The sequence below is a fragment of the Taeniopygia guttata genome, chromosome 7 (genome assembly GCF_048771995.1).
Source record: "Taeniopygia guttata chromosome 7, bTaeGut7.mat, whole genome shotgun sequence".
Classification (NCBI taxonomy): Eukaryota; Metazoa; Chordata; class Aves; order Passeriformes; family Estrildidae; genus Taeniopygia; species Taeniopygia guttata.
Window position 1 is genome coordinate 34,513,543 of NC_133032.1, and position 20,547 is coordinate 34,534,089.

A 20,547-nucleotide genomic window follows, 5' to 3' on the forward strand; every position below is an offset into this window, starting at 1 on the left:
TAAAAGAAAACTAACTGCTGCAAACACACACTAAGTTCATTTTCTAAACTCCACCAAGAGCATTCATTCTGAAGGATTTACATCAGGCAGTCTTTTATTTGCTAATAAACTTAGTTTTATCATGTTCTGTACTTATGGAATTGACAACTCAACCCCTATAGAAGTGACTCATTTATTAGCTTTAGAAATCTATAAATAAGGTGGCTTTAAAGTCAAGGGCAGAAGATTTAGAGAGTGATACAACTTTTAGATAAATTCTTGCAATGGATAACACAAGTAACTGTTCTTGCCAGCATGTGGTGTGAGCTGGATATGCCAGCAGTGCACTTTTTTCCTAATTTATATCTTTCTAGATTCAATTTGTTTGTTTATTGGGTTTTTGGTTTTTGTTTTGTTTTTGTTTGTTTGTTTAGTTGTCGATGACTCTCCAAATTCCTGTAAATCTTTTTATCAGTGATAAAACAGTTACCAAGGACAGTTTTATCCTAGAAATGGCCCTCTAGACTTTAGGCTGCTCCTTAAAACATTTCAGCAACTTATATTTTTAAAGACAGGACACTGGAGAAGATTCCTAAGCAGTGTCATATCAGATTTGCATGGATATTCTTTTATATTTACTTATTTCATACTCCTTTAAAGAATATTCTAGAGCAATTTTTTCCTTAAATTTAATTTATCATTATATACTCAGCTACTAGAAAATACATCAGAAATATGTACTCATCCTCTCTGGTGCTACAGTTGGGGGATTTAGTCCCAAGGTTGAAAATTAGCAATTTGTTTACTCTAAGCTTCATATTTCTGTAGCATCATATAATATTCTGAATTGGTAAAGCATAAAGAAACTGGAAATGAAAAGAATCCCATTTGTTTCACTGACATATTGAATTAAAACACTGATGGCATTAGATGCCTACAGCACTGATTAAATTTATTCTAGCCATGAAGCAACAGTTTTTGATTTTCACATGAATAGCATACTTAAATGAAAAGAACATTAATACAATATGATATTAATATACAAATACTCACATTATTCACCTACCACTGACGTTCTGAATTAAATCAGTAATGGGGTGTATAACTGATTAAATATCTACACAAGAGAATGCAACAGCCTATGATTTACAAAGGCAATGGCAGAGTGATCACATCATTACGTTGCCAAATGCCATCTATCACTTTTACTGAAGTTAACGAAGATGGATTGCATCCCACAGATGAGATGCAGCCTATAAATACTGCCATGCTGATCTTCATCTGACTTTCTAGGGGAACAGACAAGCAACAAATCAATAACTGAAGAACTTAGAATATGCTCCCCTATTAATGCAACCAGAATATAAAAATACTAAAGGGCAAAGTTTAAATTACCCAATAATAGTTGAGTTTGCTTATATATATATACATATACACACACACTAGTTCTCCATTTGCTAGATTTTTTACCTCTTATCTTCTGTTTTGAAACCATCTAGAAAGTTTACAGTCAAAACTTTTCCAGTCGCACCACTTCAATTACCTTGTTCCTTTAATTTCCTTTCAATCAACTCCTTTTATTTAACAATGATGCAAAGCAAGAACAACTGTCAACATCATCAATTTCTTAACACTGAAAAGCCATCAAAGTAATAAAATTGAGCGTAAACAGCACTTTGCTATCAGAACATTGGCCATGGCTTTAACAATCAGTATTCATTCTCTGACTCAGTTTTGCAATTTCCCTTTCAGGGTTCAGGCTGTGGATTGTTCCAGCAGGCTGGTTGCAGGAGGGGGCCGTGGTTTCTGTCACTCTGTTTGTGTAGGGTTATGGTGACATGTAACAGGTGGCCACTGTTTGATCTGGGGTGAAAGCAAAGCCTCGGGAGCAACAAGGCACCTGAAGGAAAGTGTTTATTTTCACATCTCTCCCTGACTGCACAATCAGAACTTCACATAATTCTCACCCTCACTTTGCTCCTCGAGTACCAGAAAGCCTTTTGCTAAACAATAGTTCTAAGACAGAACTAAGTTTATTATAAACCGCAATAACCAATTATGACATTCTTCTATTTAGCCTGAGAATATAATTTAGCTTCAGAGTAGACATAAAGTTTGCTAAAATTATACCAAAAATGAGCAAATATCTGTACCATCTTTCTCTGTCTTGAAAAAATAAACCCATGCTATAAGCTACCCCACGTAAAAGATTTTTAAATGCAATAAGACAGCATGAACAAAGGCTTTGGGTTCTTCAAGGTAACACGTAGCTTAAGTCCAAGATACTACAAACATCTCCATGGATGAGACCCTATTACTCCTTCACACTTCCTGAGACAATATTGGAAAGAATGACCATTTGGTGGGAATGATTTAAAGAAATATAAGACCATTCTAAAAGCAGAAAATTCCCTCACTCATTTTATTGTTTCTTGTTTGTTTGTTTTTTGTGGAAAGTGTAATACTGAAATCTCATATCTAGCAAAATATTTGGTGTCTGCCAAAACAACTCAACAGATTTTTATGACAAAATCTATACCCACCTCCAATTATTTTTTTCCAGACAAGGGATATAGCTTTCCCACAAATGTTCCCTGATTATTTACCAAGGAAAACCACAAGAGACATGCAAACCTGCAATACTCTGTGCTTTGTTATCTGAGATATAACTTACTCCTTTACTAAATTTAGGGATTGTCTTAGGGTCAGCAGGAACAATGTAGCAAAAGAATAATGATACATCAAAAACTTAAGAAAATGCAGGGAACTCAACAATTTAGGAAGCAAATTGTATTTTGGAACTGTCCAAGAATGTTGCAACAAACCATTACTAGTTAGCAAGTGTTATGATATCATACCTTGAGTGTAGTTAAACATATCCATATAAAAGAAGATTTAAAAGCAGAAAGAGATCGGGAATGGAAAGTTAACACAAAGATGGAAGTGTTTTACTAGATTATTAAAAATCTCAACAAGTTTCATGGAAGAAATTTTTTTCCTAATTACAGGCGCTCACATTATCTTTTTATGCATTACATGTGCACTCTAAATAAAAATCCCCAAACTCTTCACCCTTACCACCTTCAGAACAATATCACAACTATCCTAATAAGTTTTCTAATAAATATGTATAATCACATACTTTTATTGTTGCTGTTGAAAAAGAGATATTTGAGGCATTAATGACAGAATAGCCTAGTAAAGCCTCATGATCTAATAATATTTGCTAGATCCCATTACCTTTTAGACAAAAAACCCAATAAAATTAAAGGGATGTTCCTCTGCAGTTTTTCCTGCCAATTCACCAAAGTTTTACATTTTATGCAACTAAATCACATCTGCTAATGGAAAAAAAATAGGAAATGTGTACATCAATATAAATTTAAGGGCAATGCGTAAAGTTGAATAAGTCACAAACATTGTTAATTCCTTATGAACAATCTTAAGTGCAAGAAGCAAGAACATCTTTAAATGTAATAGGCAGGAGAACCATTCCTGAGTTATGAGGCTGGCGATGCTCAGGACATACCAAGTGTGAGTCAGCTCCCATCATGAATATATTTCAGAGTTTCACACCAGGAACACCTAAACTAAATATGAAAAGTGCAGGAATAGACATTTCTAAAATAAAATTAAAAAATATTTATTATAAAATTAGTCAACTTCATTTACCTATAACAGCAACCATAGATTTTACCCAATGATCTTAGTTGAGTGGGAGATATCCCTGCCCTGGCTGTGTCTTGGAACAAGATGATCTTAAAGGTCCTTTCCAAACAAAACATTATATCATTGTCTGATTCTCTAATATGCAGCAACATACATAAAAATATTACATTGACAAACCAGACACTGTTTTTCTCTAACAACGTTTGCATTGTAATAATAAATATTATCTTTCACTATTTAAATATCTCAGATTAACAACCGCCTCTCACTTTCCCTCCTTTAAAAATGAAAAATAACTAGACCTCTATTCCAGCAAACACTGTTATAATGAATCCCATTCACTTATGAAATGAAAAACAGCAATATTCAAGTATTTATTTTTAACAGATTAAAAAGTTCTTTCCTGGAGAAGAAAGCTCCAAAACTAAAGGGATCTCATACAATGTACAAAATATAAAGCTCTGTAAGAGAAATGGGAACATAAATGCCTTTTTGACAGTTAAATTGGACCCATTTAGTTGGGAAGAATAGCAGCACACATTGGAACATCTTTAAAAGATTCAGACTGTAAAAAGCCTTAAAATACATCACAGGACCTGACACTTTACGTTAGCAGTGAAAAGATTTTTACCTTCCTTGGACATGAGCGCCTCAGGTTCAAAACAGGAGCGTTTTTTTCACAAAACATTTCCTTTTTGTTCTGTGAAAGACACTACACTGGCAAAATGTCTCAGTGCCATTGTTTACACAGGCAGGAGAAAAAACAGCTCACTGACTGTATGTCATCTTAATACTTTTCTTTCTTTCTCATTTGATTTTTTTTGTTTTTCCTTACCTCCACATTTTTTCTGTAATTTTTAACTTGTTCGTTGGTCTCTTGTCTACTGTTTATATTGTCCCTGTATAAACCTACTGGAACTCTGCTTTTCTACAGATACACTGAGGCAGGCTTTGGTTAGTGAATATATTACTTCAAACTTCTCCCTGTGATAAATAAATAAATTTTAAAAAACACTAATAGACTAGAAAATGAAACTTTAACTTCTAAAAAGGCTTCTTTGTATAAACATAAGCTTTGAAACAACATATATCAGCCAAAAGATCATTTGTGGCAAACCAGAGGCAAGAACCTTGTTCTTGCTTTTAAAAAGTGGGAATAAGAGAGATGAACCTGATAAAGTTACTTAGGGAAAAAAAAAAAAAAAAAAAAAAAAAAAGAAAGAGAAAGCCACTGCTGATTAACACAAGGAGTTTGGAGATATGAAAGAATCCCCTCAAAAAAACCCCTACATTGCACCAATAATGCAATTGTTAGGGCATGGCACTGTGCACATCCTGGACTGCTTTATTGTTGTTGTTGTCATTGTTTCTTCCTGCTGAAGACAGGACCCCACCAGGTAAAGGAATCTTTGTGAGTTTTGAATCTGTTTTTAGTGAACCAGAACAAGTTAGATAAAGTTGTTTATACGCTGTAAATCTACGTTCCCTGAGCTGAAAACCTGTTAGCTAATGGGTTGTTTATGAGTTGCAAATCTGTTCAGTGAGGTGAAAATTTGTCAGATAATGGCTTGTTTATGAATTCTAAATCAATATTCAGTGAGTCGGAACTATGTTAGATAATAGGTTGTGTATGGGTTGTAAATCTGTTTTCAGTGAACTGGAAACATGTTAGATAATGGGTTGTTTCTGGGTAGTAAATCTGTTCTCAGTGAGCTAAAAACATGTTAGATAATGGGTTGCTCATGAGTTGTAAATCTGTTTTTAGTGAGCTGGAAACCTGTTTTACAAAGAGCTCTATGAGTCTTAAGTGGTTTTAGTGTGCAGAAAAGTTCATGGATCTATTAGATTTGAGCAGCACATCTGATTTCAGGGAGGGAGAGATCCATCTGCAAATAGATTCTTTATGAGCAGATTTACATTCAGGGAATGAAAAATCTGGGAAAACAGTGTCTTGGATGTATCATGATCTATTTTCTCTACTAAAGTCAATTACTGAGTAAAGGTTTGCACTATTTGTAGTCTTCAACTTAATGAAGCAGAAAAAGAGTGCAGAAGTGATATAACCACACTAGGTGTTTCCAATGGGATTTTGAATAAAGGAAAACTTCCTACAGATCTATTCAAGTAAATTTAGAGGGAAAAATAGCAAAATTAATGTCAAATAAGTTATTTTTCAATCCTGAAATGAAAAATTGTTACTAAAATCTCTCAGCAGGATTCAATTTAATGCTTTTTAGATCAGAGAGTCTTAACGTGGAAATACAACAATTTTAGAATTTTTCATCTTCTAGTGACTGGAGTTACTGGTGTCAACCAATCTTACCACTGCTTTTCTCCTTACAGATGGAGATTGAACAAATACCTCCACTATATCAAGCAGCTTCATGAACTGTCTGCTATGTACAGTGAGAGAAAAACCACATGCAGACTGTGGGATGGAAGGCTATAAAAATACCAGCTGAAAAAGAATGACTCAAACTGAAGAGGTTTAAAACACATAAAAAGAGAGCAATAAACATATTCATGTATGTTATATCCCTTCTCACTTAGAAAGAAGCATTTCTACAGAAGTATTTCTACAAAACGCCATAGTTCACATGCACATCCCAAGCATGTACAGTGAAGGCTTTTACAAGGATACAAAATGTCTTCTGACATTCAGTTATTCAGAGTGCTGACTCTGCTAATAAAAAATGAAATCTGGCATATTAAGCTACAAGTAGAAACACTTCCTAACAATTTCTTAAAATTATAATTCCCAGCTATGCTTTATGGAATGTCTTTAGCTCTTGTAGAGCGACCTATTATGAAGTAATGAGGAATACTTTATTGTTCTTTTAAAAACCAATTTCTATCTGCATTAGTGCTTCACCAGTATTTATTTCTCCTCTTTGTCTGTTTTAAATGTTGAAAATTCCAGTGACTTTTCATATAATACTTTTAATGTCCTCTTATAAAACAAGAGTTAAAATTGTGCTTCCATGTCATCACTGCACATTTCTGTCTCTCATGCAGCTAAGCTCAACTCTGAATCCCTTGGTGCTTTTCTGGGAGTAATGGGAACACCCTGACAATATTGCTTAGTTTATCTTTAACATATCTCAATACAGATGTCATAAATTCCTCTAAGATATCCACACATAGGAAATCAATGGAAAAAAACCTAAATACCTTGTATCATATATAACCACAGAATGGTGTGTGCTGGAAGAGACCTTAAAAGATCATCTCCTTCCACCCTCTGCCATGGGCAGAGACACCTTTCACTATCCCAGGCTGCTAAATGAATGGCTACAAATGAATGCAGTTTGTTGCATATTTTAGAAAAAACTAAGTAGAACAGAAATGAAAGAGAGCAGAAGTGTTTACACTTAACACTTTGGTCATGTATATTTATGATCCTTAGCATTAAGGATGTATTGCTTATGTATTCACATTCAGATTTTCCTCAAATTCAGGTTTTCCTATTACAAACCTGGTACCTTCTTACATACACCGCATATTACTGTTGTGCCAGACTTGGTTGATAAACATTTTATCGCCAGATATTGAGATTTTATTGTGACCTCAGATGTAAAATATGGTTTGTCTAATCCTGAAGATTTAGGTGAAGATGCTGGCAGAAATTTCTTGATAATAGTGCTGAGCTTCAAGTTTCAAAGGCTAGAAAGTCTAGATTGGAATTTGCCTCTGAATATCAATGAGCACAAATCCCTTTCTTGGGCTTCACTTCAAGAAGGGTGAATCAACTGAACACACTGACCAAAGTCTTAATATTTTATACCGAGAAATGGCTACAACAGAGACTTCACCTTCACTAACTAGAAAAATAAACAACCAAATGTTGTCATTTCCAAGCAATGCACAGTGAGGTTTTGTTTCAACAGTAAACCTCCTAAAATCACAGTAATATCAATTAAGCATTACCAGCATCACTTCTGTTTCCCAGTAATATGCTTCACATCTTATAAGCCCATTTTAAATCAAATTATTTTGAAGTGGTTAATGTTTAAATATATCTTACAGGGATGAAATATAAGAATTAATTATGGCAAAATTTCATTGAATTTTTTACTCTATAAAGCCAAGTGATCACCAACTTTTCATCCAATAAAGTTTATTGAAATAAAACAGGCATATTGGGAAATACGGTGGTTATTTTTTACTTACTTTCAATTAGGACTTTCCTGCCTGCCCAGTTGTCTTTAATAACTTGGATGTTTCCATAGTGAGCATCACTGAAGAAAATGCGATTGGTGCCCCTTCCCTTCAGGCTGTAGTCGAAGGCCAGCGCTATCACGTTTTTGAAGTACTCTGGGTTTTCGTAGGGCATCACTGGAGAATTCAGGTTGGACTCATCTGAAAGGTGGATGCTTTTTAATATTGTCCTTCCCGAGTAGAGCAGGTAACCCTCGTGCCTGAGGCAGCTGATCCCGTCCTCTGCCAGGTACCCGTGGGCGCAGGCGCAAGTTCTCCGCGCGTTGCCGCGGTAAAGGCAGAGCTGGTGGCATCCGCCGTTGTTCTTGGCACAGACGTTGGTACCTGGCAAAAAGCATAATACAGCCTGTCATAAATAAAAATATACTTGGTTAACTTAAATAGAAATGAATTTTTGAACTCTCCTCTTAAAAATTATGTTGGGCTATGTTGACGAGGAAAACAAAAGGCCAACAGAGAAAATAATGCAACTTTAATCACACCGAAAGATAATTTTAAAAACTACAATTAATGAGCAAATAAAGTTTATGAGGAAATACAGTTAATGTCCTTTTCAATTCACAACAGCACATATTTTATGAATAGAAAAAGATAACGTGGGTTATTTTATGAATAGAAAAAGATAAGGTGGGTTATTCCTCCAAAACCAGCTGAAGACTTAGAAAATGTTTCAAGTCCTTTGAGCTTTAATTTTTTTTTTTAAAACACCTGTTACTGGCAAAAAGTCAAATTTAGCTACCATCAGAATACAGTATTGCTTTAAGATATTATCTACCAAGTTAAATATGCCTGTATTGACTGGTTACAAACTGTGTGTATCCAGTTCCTTGTTTTTAATGAAGACATTTCCCAACACTTTGTTCTAATTTAATTCCAAACCTGACTTCAAAACTTACTCCCTGACAATTGCACACCATTAAGAAATCACTGTCAAATTAGTAACCACACTTGTTGCAAGTAATATTTAAAATAACAATAATCATCAATAATTGGGAGCTATTTGTCTTTCTTTTTTATTTTGGATTATCTATGAACTACTATTATAGCTAGCTGAGATAATTCAGTTTCTGTTTCTGACAGCCCTTTCCACCTAACTACTCAGCTTTTTTAGTATAGTAATTTTCCCATTTCTGAAAGTTTTCTGCATAATGAAGGTGAATAAAACATTTTAATAGAACGTTTTGATGTTCAAAACTGTAATTGTTGGGAAGACGTAGTATCTGAAAGTGCTCCTGATTGAATTCTTTAACTGATACATTTCAAGCTGAAAATCCTTTTAAGAAAAAGTCATGGCAAATGAGAGATAACTTGATCTTTTTAAAGAGGAAATATTTAATTTTGTTCTCCTAGGAAAAATTCCATGAGCAAGTCCTCTGAAGTTATGTAAAACATGGGGAGATTCCATTTGCTTAAAAGGTACTTTAAAAGTTTTATTAGGCTAGAAAAGTTAATATCTGTTTGGAAGGATGAGAGGTTGAGAAGAAAAAAAGAAAATATATAAAATAGATCCTCAAGCTTCTGAAATCTCTTGGAAAACTTCAATGCTTCCATGGTTCACCAGCTGTAAGCATCTTTTTAAATGGCCAGTTCTGAAGCCAGGGTAGTCAGGCCATGTCCTTGCACACCTGTAAAATTGCACTGAAGGGTGGGAATCTTTGCAAGTCCCACTGCAGGACGGATTCATCAGAAAGGGTAAAACAGGTGTTTGAAAAAAAAGCATCAATCACAATCAGCACAGCTCATCAGGGCGTTTGGGTTATTTTGTTTGGCTTTTTTCTTTTTTTCTTTTTTTCTTTTTTTTTTTTTTTTCTTTTGTTTGGGGGTTGTTTTAATAACAAAAGTCAGGAAACTAATTACATTGGTTTTTCTAAATACTTAACTAGTTCTAATTCAATAAACTTTAAAAAAAAGTATATATAATAGTGTGAGAGAGAAAAACATTCCAAAAATATTTTTCACCTGTTTTTTCCCTTTTGTCCTTCTGGCTCACTGACATCCCCTCCCAATGACATTAATCATTTGTACCCTAGTAAAATTTGAGAAATGTATTAAAAAAATCATTCAGGTATGTTTTTCAAACTAACATCAGTAGATTTTTAGCCTCAGTAACCATTTCTCCTGTTCCTTATGTGATCAAGTCTATAAATCCATCAATCAAAATTACACATAAAGAAGCATTGTTTTATCCCACTCTTCTATTTTCCTAATTCTATAATATAAAGCCCTTCCAAGCCAGCAGACATTAACAATTTCTAGCCTAGTTGAAAGAAACGGATTTTGGTGTGGATTTATTTTTATCCACATAATATGATGCTCTGAAATGGCATGCAGAAATTATTAGTAAAATGATTACACATATATGTTTGCAAATTATTTTTTCTCAAAAATATTTAATTTTTTAAAGAATTTTATTAATTTGTAAATATGTTTCCTTTCAAAATGCAGATTGATTTAGCATGTCATATTTAATGCAGTTATTTGGAGAGATTTACATAGAAGAAACATAATCTTTGGATATATAATGCTGCAGTTAAAGCAAATTTTGAGTGCTACCAACACTAGAAATATATTTGTATTAAAAACTTTATATATAATGGTCTTAATATTATTTTTTTCCTCTCTTTTTGAGTAAATTTCTAGAAAATTTTGTTTGGATTTCCTGGTAGTAGTTTTTTTCTGAGGAAATCATCATTATTTTTGGTAGATATCTAACAAGTTTTCCTCAGTAAAACCAATTTTTCAAGGTCTTGTCAAAACCAGAATTTTAGAAGTAGAAAGAAAGTTAAATAGCAAGATTATTCTTAGTCAGGTAGTGGAGAATAAAGTTTAACCATCAATACTATAAATCACAGTGAGTTTATAATAACTTTTGTCTCTTGAGTTTGCTAAACTAATTGAATATAAAGAAAATCTGATTATTTACAAGGTCTCTTTCTACAGAAGGAACAAAAAAAAAAAAAAGAAAAAAAGAGACTCAAACCCAAGTAATGTCAGCAAAAAAATATTGAGACACAGAGGATGGGAATTTCTAATAAAAATAAATTCTGGTTTGCTTTCCAATAGAAATCTGAAACTCCTGAAATTACTGCTCTGTGAAGCACATGTCAAGGTCTCTCAATCTTAAGAGTTCAACTTCTCTCAATGCTAAGACTGTCTTTTAAGAAAAACAAAACAAAAACCATCAAACCTGGAATGATAGGAAGTGTTTTGGTTTTAGGCTTTCTCTTTGAAACACTGGAGAATTTTAATAGGATTTTTACTATATGTTTTCTTTAGTAAATTAATTTTAGTTTAAAAAAAAAATACTTCAAGAGTAAAAAGTGGTGATAAAATCATTGATTACTTAATTTTTGGTATGTTTTAATATACAGAAAAAGTAGCAGGTGATATTAAAACAATCAATAGCATCCTTAAGAACAGCCAACCTTTCTCTCGTGCTCTATTAAAGATTTTCACTTCCTTCAGGTTTATTCCAAGGCCAGTCCTCATGGTCACAGCATCCGTGGCCTCATTCTTGTGGCCTCTTCTAATAGAGCCATTTGCATGTGCTCTGCCAAAAAAGTTGAAGATGTCTCATCAACAATCCTCAACTAATTCACACCAAACAAATGACTGAAGAGCAGTGGAGAGTTCACTTAACAGGAGGTGGAGAAGCCTGTTCTTATCTATGGCACTGAGGCACTTTTCATCTTTCAGAACTCCCTCTCCTTGGAAACTGCGCAGGATTCCGCGATCCCGCCTGCGACCTTGCTAAGGAACGGCTAATCCTACAAAGGTGAGGCACCTGGCACCGAAACAACGTTTTGAGATTTAAAATACTTATGAAAAATAAATTACCTGTCAGACCAGTAGATGTAAGCTCCGAACACAGCAACTGAAAACATATCCACATTGCTCCCTGACAGCACAATCTCCCGACTCCCTCCACTCTCAAGGTCAATTCTTTCTATCTTGTCGGTACGAGCATCACACCAATACAATTTATTTTCCTAAAGATTAATTTCAAAGGAAATGTCAACAGGCTTGTCCAAGCATTTAATTAAGAGTTATTAAGATTACATCAAGGTGGAACACCAGTTGGCTTTAATGAAACATAACAAATACTGCATGTTTTAAGGTATGCTGGAAGACAGAAGAACCAACCTCATAATCGATGGAAATCCCATTAGGCCATGCAATCCCCAGGCTCACAAGGACGACCTTCTCAGAGCCATCCAAGTGAGCTCTGCCTATGCAAGGGCTCTGTCCCCACTCTGTCCAAAATAAATACCTAGAATGTTGTAGAAATCACCAATTAAAATTGCAAACAAAATGCACTATTACCATTAAATGGATACCAAAAGAAAACCATATGGTACTCATGTCTCTAAATAGTCTTAGGAAGTTAAATGTATCATAATGTTTATTGGACACTTTGTTAGGATATTGTTTACAAACAATATATATATATGAAGAAATTCTTAAAACTGTACTCCACGAGTCCATGTGCAATTCTGTTTCTTAAAGAATTCAGCTTTGTGCTTGAGAAAAAAAAAAAGCAAGCTAAAAAATAAAAATAAATTCTAGAACAGAGGCTCTTGCATCTAATCACTAACAAATGCTGGGATAATACAAGGAATACCTAATTTAAAAATGTTTTAGATATGAAGTAGTGAGAAACACTGTGAGAAATGGTAGAGAAATGGGACCTTATTTGAGAAGAAAATATTTTTCAAATTCTGCTAAATGCTTCAATGGGAACAATCTGAATCTTACTTACCTAATCTCATGTTCCTGCATACTCATTGCCACCATTGCATCATTAATTTGGGACAAGATGCTTTAACAAATTTCTACCTTGATAAACTTCTCAGTCTGTTGCTAACAAAATGAGGCCAAAAAATCTACACAGAGCACTTCCTTTATGAACAGTAACCTTAAAGACTACGAAATCTTCTGGGCACTACTGAACAGTTCTCCCCTGTGTCTGGTGACATCATTACAGGAGTCTGTGGTTAAGCAGCTGTATTTGACTGGATGACTACAGAAATGTCAAATAATGAGGAATAATAATGTGATAAGGGTAAAAAAAATATTAATCCTATAATTTGCTCATCAAGTTCAGCTTCTGAAACAACCCACTTTGGCTCTCATTGTGGAGTTTCCTGGCTTCAGGAAAAAGGAATCTGTTCTCATAACTCTTGATATAACAAATTTATACCATTTAACCAATCATTTTAACCATTTATACCAATGATAAACACATGCAGACTAGGAAACAGAACCGCAACATGAGTTAAATTAAAAATATGTTGAGGAATGCCAAAATAGGCAGTATTAATCAGCTGAATTTTAACAATCACTGCATAAGTTTAATGCAATTTTAATCAGATCATTAACTGCACCTCAAAACAGAACTGAAATTACTTTCAGATGTCTGGTCAGAGGTCAGAGAGTGATTTGAGACTTTCTTAATACAGGACATGAACTAAATGTTGATAATTGGAAAACGTTGTATACTCAAACATTCCTTAAACCAACCCATACTTAGCAGGTTAAATGAATCTAAAATCCTCCAAAGAAAATCATAAACAGGTGCCAAAAAATATTATATGAATAAATATACCTGACAGGGGACAAAGACACCCTTTTGTAGGGCTACATGTTCCTCACCTTTTCCTCAGTGACAATAAATAATGTCCCCAACCAGCTGAATGCTGCTTGCTTTCCGTCTTGGCATAACTGGCAGATTCAACGAGCTCTAATAACTGTTATTTTCTTCTCTATTCTTACAGCTGTCAACTCCAGCTTCCAGACAAATGCAGAATGTGAAGTCAGGGCAAGGGGAGGGAAGAACACCTTTGAAAGTTTTACCTCAAAAAGGGGATGAGATTTTACAATAATGCAAAGGGCAAAAGGACCTTAATCTTTGCACAGAAAAGCAGCCCTGTACTTGCCTAGCAAAAAGCTGTGCTTCTCCTGGAGGAACTAAGTGGAGACATCTCAAGTTATCACAATATAATAAAACTATTTCCTTCCATTGTAGAAGATATACTGTTCTACCAGACATGTAAAACAGTAGTCTGTGCTCATCTAATTCTCCTTAAGTTTCCTAAACAACCCTCATGCCATGGGGAAGGAGACCTTCTACTAGGCCAGGTTACTCAGAGCCCTGCTCAGCCTGGCCTGTAACAATTCCAGGGATGGGGATTCTACAAGGAGTTCTGGAGGTGGAAGGGATGGATGGTGCAATCCCTATTTCTGTCAATGATGCAGGGTAGTCCTTGCCCTCAAAACTGAACACAGATGTTGCTTTTGCCAACTGCTACTGTCCAATCAACAACCTGCATCTCATGTGACTTTCAGCTACCCTGGCCACTCTCCTTGGTTGTTGCAGAGGGATGTTACACGATCCTGGAGTTTATAACTACCAAGGATTACACTTCTCTGTGATTTCATCAGGAACTCCCTCATCAGCTGATGTGGCTTCCTTGGATTTGCTGGACATTTCAGATTAGAGGTGTACTTCCAAGCAACGCTTAACCTTCAGGTGAAACGGCTTGCTTAGGAAACCAGAACTGTTTTGCAGAGAACTTACAGAATGCTATGAATGCAGAGAGCAAGGCAAAAGCTCTGTGTACATTAGGAATAACATGTTACCCTTTCTCTGGGTGTACCGCGATTGAGCGTGGCTGGTCCAGCCCCTGGGAGATCACCACGTAGCGGAAGGAGCCGTTCAGCCGCGCCACCTCGATCAGGTTGAAGCCATGGTCTGTCCAGTATATGTTCCCTGGAAAAAACACCCTGAAGTCACTGCAGGAAGGAGAGGCTGCTTGAAAAGTGTTTCAGTCAGAACCAGAAACTAACTGCTATATTTTCATTTGCATAGGTGTTATATTTGTAATTTATAGTCCTAGCCAGCCTTTTTATAGCATAAACTGGTATTGAAACTGTTCATCTAGAAAGTAACATCCTCTATATATATAATAATAATTATATATCTATATATTAATATTTTATATATATATAAGTAATTTCTAGACATTTACAATACTAGTAATTAGAGCTGAAAGGAATCAAAGTTATTTAACCTTGGGCTGAAGAGGCAAGCCTGTACTCTCAGAAATGATGACACGTGTTGCAGTAAGGTAGAAAAATCAGAGAAAGGCCTCATAAAATCAAGCCTGCTCTCCTGGAATCAGTGGCTGGCCTTGTGAAAGCTAGCATTTGGCAAGTTCCTATGTGAAAGCAATTCTGTTGTGAGCAATTTGTTAGTATAACAATCTATTCCTGGGTAAAAAACATCTTGCACCTGTATAAACTGTTTTTGTACCCTTAGAAAAATGAAAACCATCTTTCACAAACAACTTCCCTGCAGGTATACAGTGAGAGTTTGAGTGACCACTCAATACAGAATAACTTGTTACTAACCAGTAAAAGTAATTAGCAAGAAAACTACTGACCAGTTGGGGTCCCACACAAAACTGCAAAACTGTATAGAAAGAAGTTATGTGAATAAAGAGGCCTTTTTCCACCATGAAGAAAATGCAGTCCCATGTGGTTTATTGCCCATGCAGACACATCCTGGAGCAGGCTCAGACCCACCTGCTATCCAGTCCACTGCAATGCCTTCAACTCGCCCCAGACCATTTGTGACAATGTCTTCTTTCCAGGTTTGGTCTCGCTTAGCTCTGCTGATCTTGTTGAAACCCATGTCTGTCCAATAGATTGTATCATTTCCTATAAAAACACATGACAATGATTCTCAGATTCATTAACTTATTTCAGTCCAAGTTTCTGCATTAGCACTGTAAATATTGCCACTTATAGCTTTAACGTGTATTAAGAACCAAAATTATCAGCTTTAATTCCTCATTCCTCTGCCTTTTCTTAAGTTTTATTTAAAATAATTCTATCAGAATTCTAATTTGTTTAGCACATATAGCATAATAGGGCTATGACAGGAAGCTACTACCTCTGTTAAAATCACAACAAATTACCTTTTCCCTAATGGAATAAATGCCTCAAAAACCTACTATTTTGTCTGTCACCATTCCAAAGTATTGAGGAGTCTGAAAAGCTACAGTGTAAAAATGCTTATACAGATTTTCTTTCAGTAATCAGACACATTGAATTTTAACAGTGTGAGGAAAAAAATAACTAGAGAAATAAAAATTGACATTTGAGAGTGACATGCTGACAAAAGAATAAAAAATATATTCCGTCCACAAGTCAGTTTTTATTTTAATTGTCCTGACAAGCTCCTACTAACAGTTTTTTTGTTTGGTATTTCAAGACATCTCAGCTGTCTTTCCAGGCTTTCTGCTGCAGTGATTGTCCATAAAGTGGAAAAAAGGGACAACTTGACCATTTAAACTCAACAGCCAGATGGAGAACTTGAAGTGGCCCAAGCATAGATACAAACTTCCCTCAGTGGCACAAAATAACCTCAAAAAAGAGGTGGGGCAAACAAAGTGAGAACGCCCCTCAAGCAGAATTGTCTCTATTTTTACTGACAGGGTTCTGCAAATAAGCTACAACCAACATCCTGTTTGCAAAGTAATGAGCTGATGATGACCCCTGAGTAAGATGCTTTGCAGAGAGATATTAAATAACATTTGCTCCTTCATTATTTTTTTCATGCTTTGTAAATCTGTTTTTAATTCCATAACAGTGTGAGCGTATTTGTAGAATACATATTTCTATATACAGCATAGAAATTTTACCTATATAAATAGATATAAATATTTCATATCTACATATATACACATGTATCTATATATATGTATTTGTGTGTGAATATTTGTGTAGATTTATAGATTTGTTTGTAAAATAAGGTTGTTATTTGCGACCAAACAATATTGGCATGCTCAAGAATCTTACCCCACCACCAATTAAACAAATGACAATTCTGACTTCAAGTAGTCAAAACAAATATGAGAGCCATGCATTTTGCTACTTATTTGCTAATTAGAATTTAGTTAGAAGTATGAAAACACAGGGAGAAAAAAGGTGTATGCATCTTCTAGATTGTTCATCTCTGCAAAAACATTGTCATTAGGCTTTTAATTATGATATGCCATTCTACTAGCATATTTAAATACATTTTATCTATTTTGCATACCTAAGTTACTGAGATAACAGCAAAATCTGGGAATCCTTCTCAATTAAGAGTGAAATGAAAGCACCACTCACTAAATGGAAAACAAAAAAACAATATGAAATCTGAAATTACCTCCACTTGCTTTCTCAGTCATATTTGAAATGTGTAAGGTTTAGAAATGGATTTATACAATTGAATGTAAGGTACCAAAATAAGAAAAACAGATGTTTTGGAAGCTGAAATGCAGTTGAAAGCTGTAACCTTTTTATAACACTCTATCCCCTTGTGATTTCACTGCTGCACACCATTTACATTTATCTTTGCAATGCATTTGTCACTGCCAATTCTGGTCATGTTCCCTGAGCTGTGCCTTCATCAAGCCAAGTTGGAGAATCTCAATTTCATCCAGCCTCAAATTTCATTTTTGCAAAAAGTCAAAAATCTCATTCTTCCAAAATATTCATTTGATATTTATTAGCTAAATCCATATAAACCTCTATAAAGCTAGCATATCTTACAACTATGATAAATAAATTCCCAAACCAAAAAACATGAGACGCAAAATAGCTAATAAAACCAATAAAAGTCAATAAACTATTGTTACTTAAAATTGAAAAGGTCAAATTTTAGTCTTCAGTGTTAGATGTAAGAATTTTGTAAAGTTTTCCATTATTTAAATTAGAAAAAAAAATTTTAAATTTCCAGAAAACCTGATTGCATTGCCTTAGTAGTCTCTGTCATGAATATGTGTGGTCACTTCTCTCTGTCCTGTCTCTTTCCAGGAACAGATTAAATCTCTGTAACAGTCTTTCCCATCTCAGCTGTGTGCTCAAAGGCACTGGCTTTTAAGTGATTTTTATGTCTCTGGAGACTATAACTGAACAATACCGATAATGTGAGAAAAGCTCTGAACATCAGCTCTGAATTGAAAGCAAAATATGCAAATATGAGGGTGCTGTAAAATGTTGAGAGAACTTGAAATTTTGCTAGGCAGAGATGAAAGAGCATCAGTGAAGAAGCAGGTCAAAAAATATAATGAAGATCTAATGAAGAATCTAGTGAAGATCTAATGAATTTAACTTCCAACCAGATAAAAAAAGTTTAGTGATATTTGGGTGATGAAGTAGTCCAACAGGGTCAACAGAAATAGGTCTGATTTCAATACTAAGGTAAATATTAACATACAGTTAAAAAAATTAGGATCTCTCAATGCTGAATTCCCAGGTAGAATTTATGTCAAAATAAAAACAACAGAGTATGACAAAATAATTGTATGTTGCAAGAAGGTACTGTCTGTATTTATATACAAAGGTAACTTAGGATTTTATTTCTAGGCTGCCAGTTTGTAAACTCGATGAGTAACAAAATGAGTCTTGAAGGAAGGCTGATGAGTTAAAAATACAGAGACAGGATATTTTTCAGGTCACTACTTGGTCACAGATTATTTATTTTCCAAAAACTAATCAAAACTTGCTAACATGTTCGAAGATATCCAACAACCAGTGGGCGATGTATCCAATCACTTTTAAAATCTGATCTGCAATTTTCCCCTAGCTTTTTTCACATGCATGCAAAGCTAAAACCTCCTAGTTTCATAAGAAATTTGTGAATCTGTGTAAATTAAAAACTATTTCTGTATATACAGTGTACTCCAGGTGGAAATGCATGCTCTTCAGGCAGTCAGAGCTCCTTCCAGAAGGAAGAGACAGATCTAGAATTGGCTTGAGCCTTGCAGGAACGTGGCTGAGCTGGGCTGGACAGGGAGAAAACCCTCCCTACACTCAGCTCTCAAAGCCACCTTAGGTACAGCACCACCCAGGACTAAGAAAATTCCATGGAAAAAGTGTCATAGCCTTTTTACACTTTCGCTAAAACCACCAGTTTCCTACTCAAGTTCTCAACGATGACTCCACAAAAGAGAGCAGCTGCTGCTGCCAGAACAATTAGCATGTGCACAATATTTCCTATTTACTGTAAATATTAAAGGTAGTGCTTAACTCTGTAACATGATGCGTTTCCAGTTCCTTTAAACACAGCTGTAACTTCTTAGAAGGCTTGAGAACAAGGGATTACTTCATTTATGAGAAGAATTTACAATTTTAACCATACATACAACAAATTTTATGTTATATTTACCTGCATGGAAGTCTATGCCCACAGCAAATGAAGCTCCAGATATAGGCATTAAAGCATCCATTTTATCATTCGGATCAAGAGGAATTCCTCTAATTCCCTCATGAACAGAGTACATGAGAAATGATTCAATACCTAAGGGAAAGATAAAGCAGCCAATGAGAGCCAAGTGGGAACTTTCCAAATAACCAAGATTAGAGGAGCTAACATACATTAGAAAACATTTTCCACAAATGCTCCACAGGTTTTCAGTGTGACAACTTTAGCTCTTTGAAAAGATTTCTGTGAGTCATTACAGTGCATTTCTAATTAAATTACAAATGTGGTCCTGTCAAGAGAAGGGAATCACAGCCCATGTCAAACACCACCTTATAATCAGATAATTAGCAGAAATTAAAATTAAAATTTAAGAAAAAAATTGGTTCGAATTATGAGAAATTTAAGAATATTTTCAGTGCACACTTGTGCTTTCTGAACATATTCAGAAAGAGATCATTTTAAAGAGCTTGTGGAAAACATGAACGTAAATTGTCTTTTGAGGTACAGGTTTCATCTTACTTCAGTTATGCACATTTCCTTTGCAGAGAGAGAGAATTACATAGTTTTAGTGATGCATTTTAAATGTCTACTTTTCTGTTAGATTAATCAAATTCCAAATGCAACTATTTCTGCTAAGTAGGAATAAATTCTACCATGTAGACTTCTTCTTATATAGTAATTCTCAGGAATTACTTAGTCCTAGTTAAGTTATAAATAATATTGAATTTATAAAACTATAAGACACCTTGACCATAAGGTTGTTTTTCATTATTCAGGCAAAGGGTAAGACTTTCACTGTGAGCTATGTTCTGACTTCTGCCAACTTAAAAAAGAAAAAGATTCAAGGAAAAAAATTGATTTTATTTTATATTAAGAGCAATACAACAGGATGAGATACCCAACCATTCAGATACTTGTAACCTGTAACTTAAAGATAAGTTATATAACCTTGAATACATATTTACGAATGATGTTTCATATGGTCTGCTTTTCTGACCACATAAAAAAAAAAATCAGTTACCACAGACATTTATTTATTCAAATAAATTAATGAAAAGCTAAATTTAATTCTGTCCTAACCACAAGATACATTTTATTGTTACTGCTTCAATGAAGCATATTAACTGAAAATGACGAAAGGAAGTTTATTTACTTATTGTAAAGTTCCCCTGGACCTCAAGCTGGTTAAAATAAATGCTAAAGCCATTTTACCTTTGCAGGCCATACGGTTTTTTTGGAGGTTGTAGCCTACTGTGCAGACACAAGTTCTGGTGGTCTCTGATGTTGGCAAACAAAGCTGGGAGCATCCCCCATTGTTTAACTGACAGGAATTGCTGCCTATGGCAAGACAGGAGAAGAGACAAGCGAAATCAAAACTTGAGCAATGCAACCCGGGTTAAAAAGTAAGTGTTGTTGTCAATATATTA

At 34.8% G+C, this 20,547-nt stretch overlaps 1 protein-coding gene across 4 annotated transcripts in view; it reads right to left on the reverse strand.

Annotated features, from left to right (window-relative positions):
- Positions 1 to 20,547, reverse strand: part of LRP1B (LDL receptor related protein 1B) — a 630,666-nt gene that overhangs the window by 132,078 nt on the left and 478,041 nt on the right. For all 4 annotated transcript variants that reach the window (XM_041717598.2, XM_032749504.3, XM_072931733.1 and 1 more), the window contains 8 exons: positions 20,333 to 20,458; positions 19,085 to 19,216; positions 15,451 to 15,585; positions 14,506 to 14,635; positions 12,010 to 12,136; positions 11,704 to 11,855; positions 11,292 to 11,416; positions 7,819 to 8,190 (listed from right to left, as the gene is read on the reverse strand). In XM_041717598.2, coding sequence (XP_041573532.2) covers positions 7,819 to 8,190; positions 11,292 to 11,416; positions 11,704 to 11,855; positions 12,010 to 12,136; positions 14,506 to 14,635; positions 15,451 to 15,585; positions 19,085 to 19,216; positions 20,333 to 20,458 — 1,299 coding nt within the window. The remainder of the gene's footprint in view (positions 1 to 7,818; positions 8,191 to 11,291; positions 11,417 to 11,703; positions 11,856 to 12,009; positions 12,137 to 14,505; positions 14,636 to 15,450; positions 15,586 to 19,084; positions 19,217 to 20,332; positions 20,459 to 20,547) is intronic.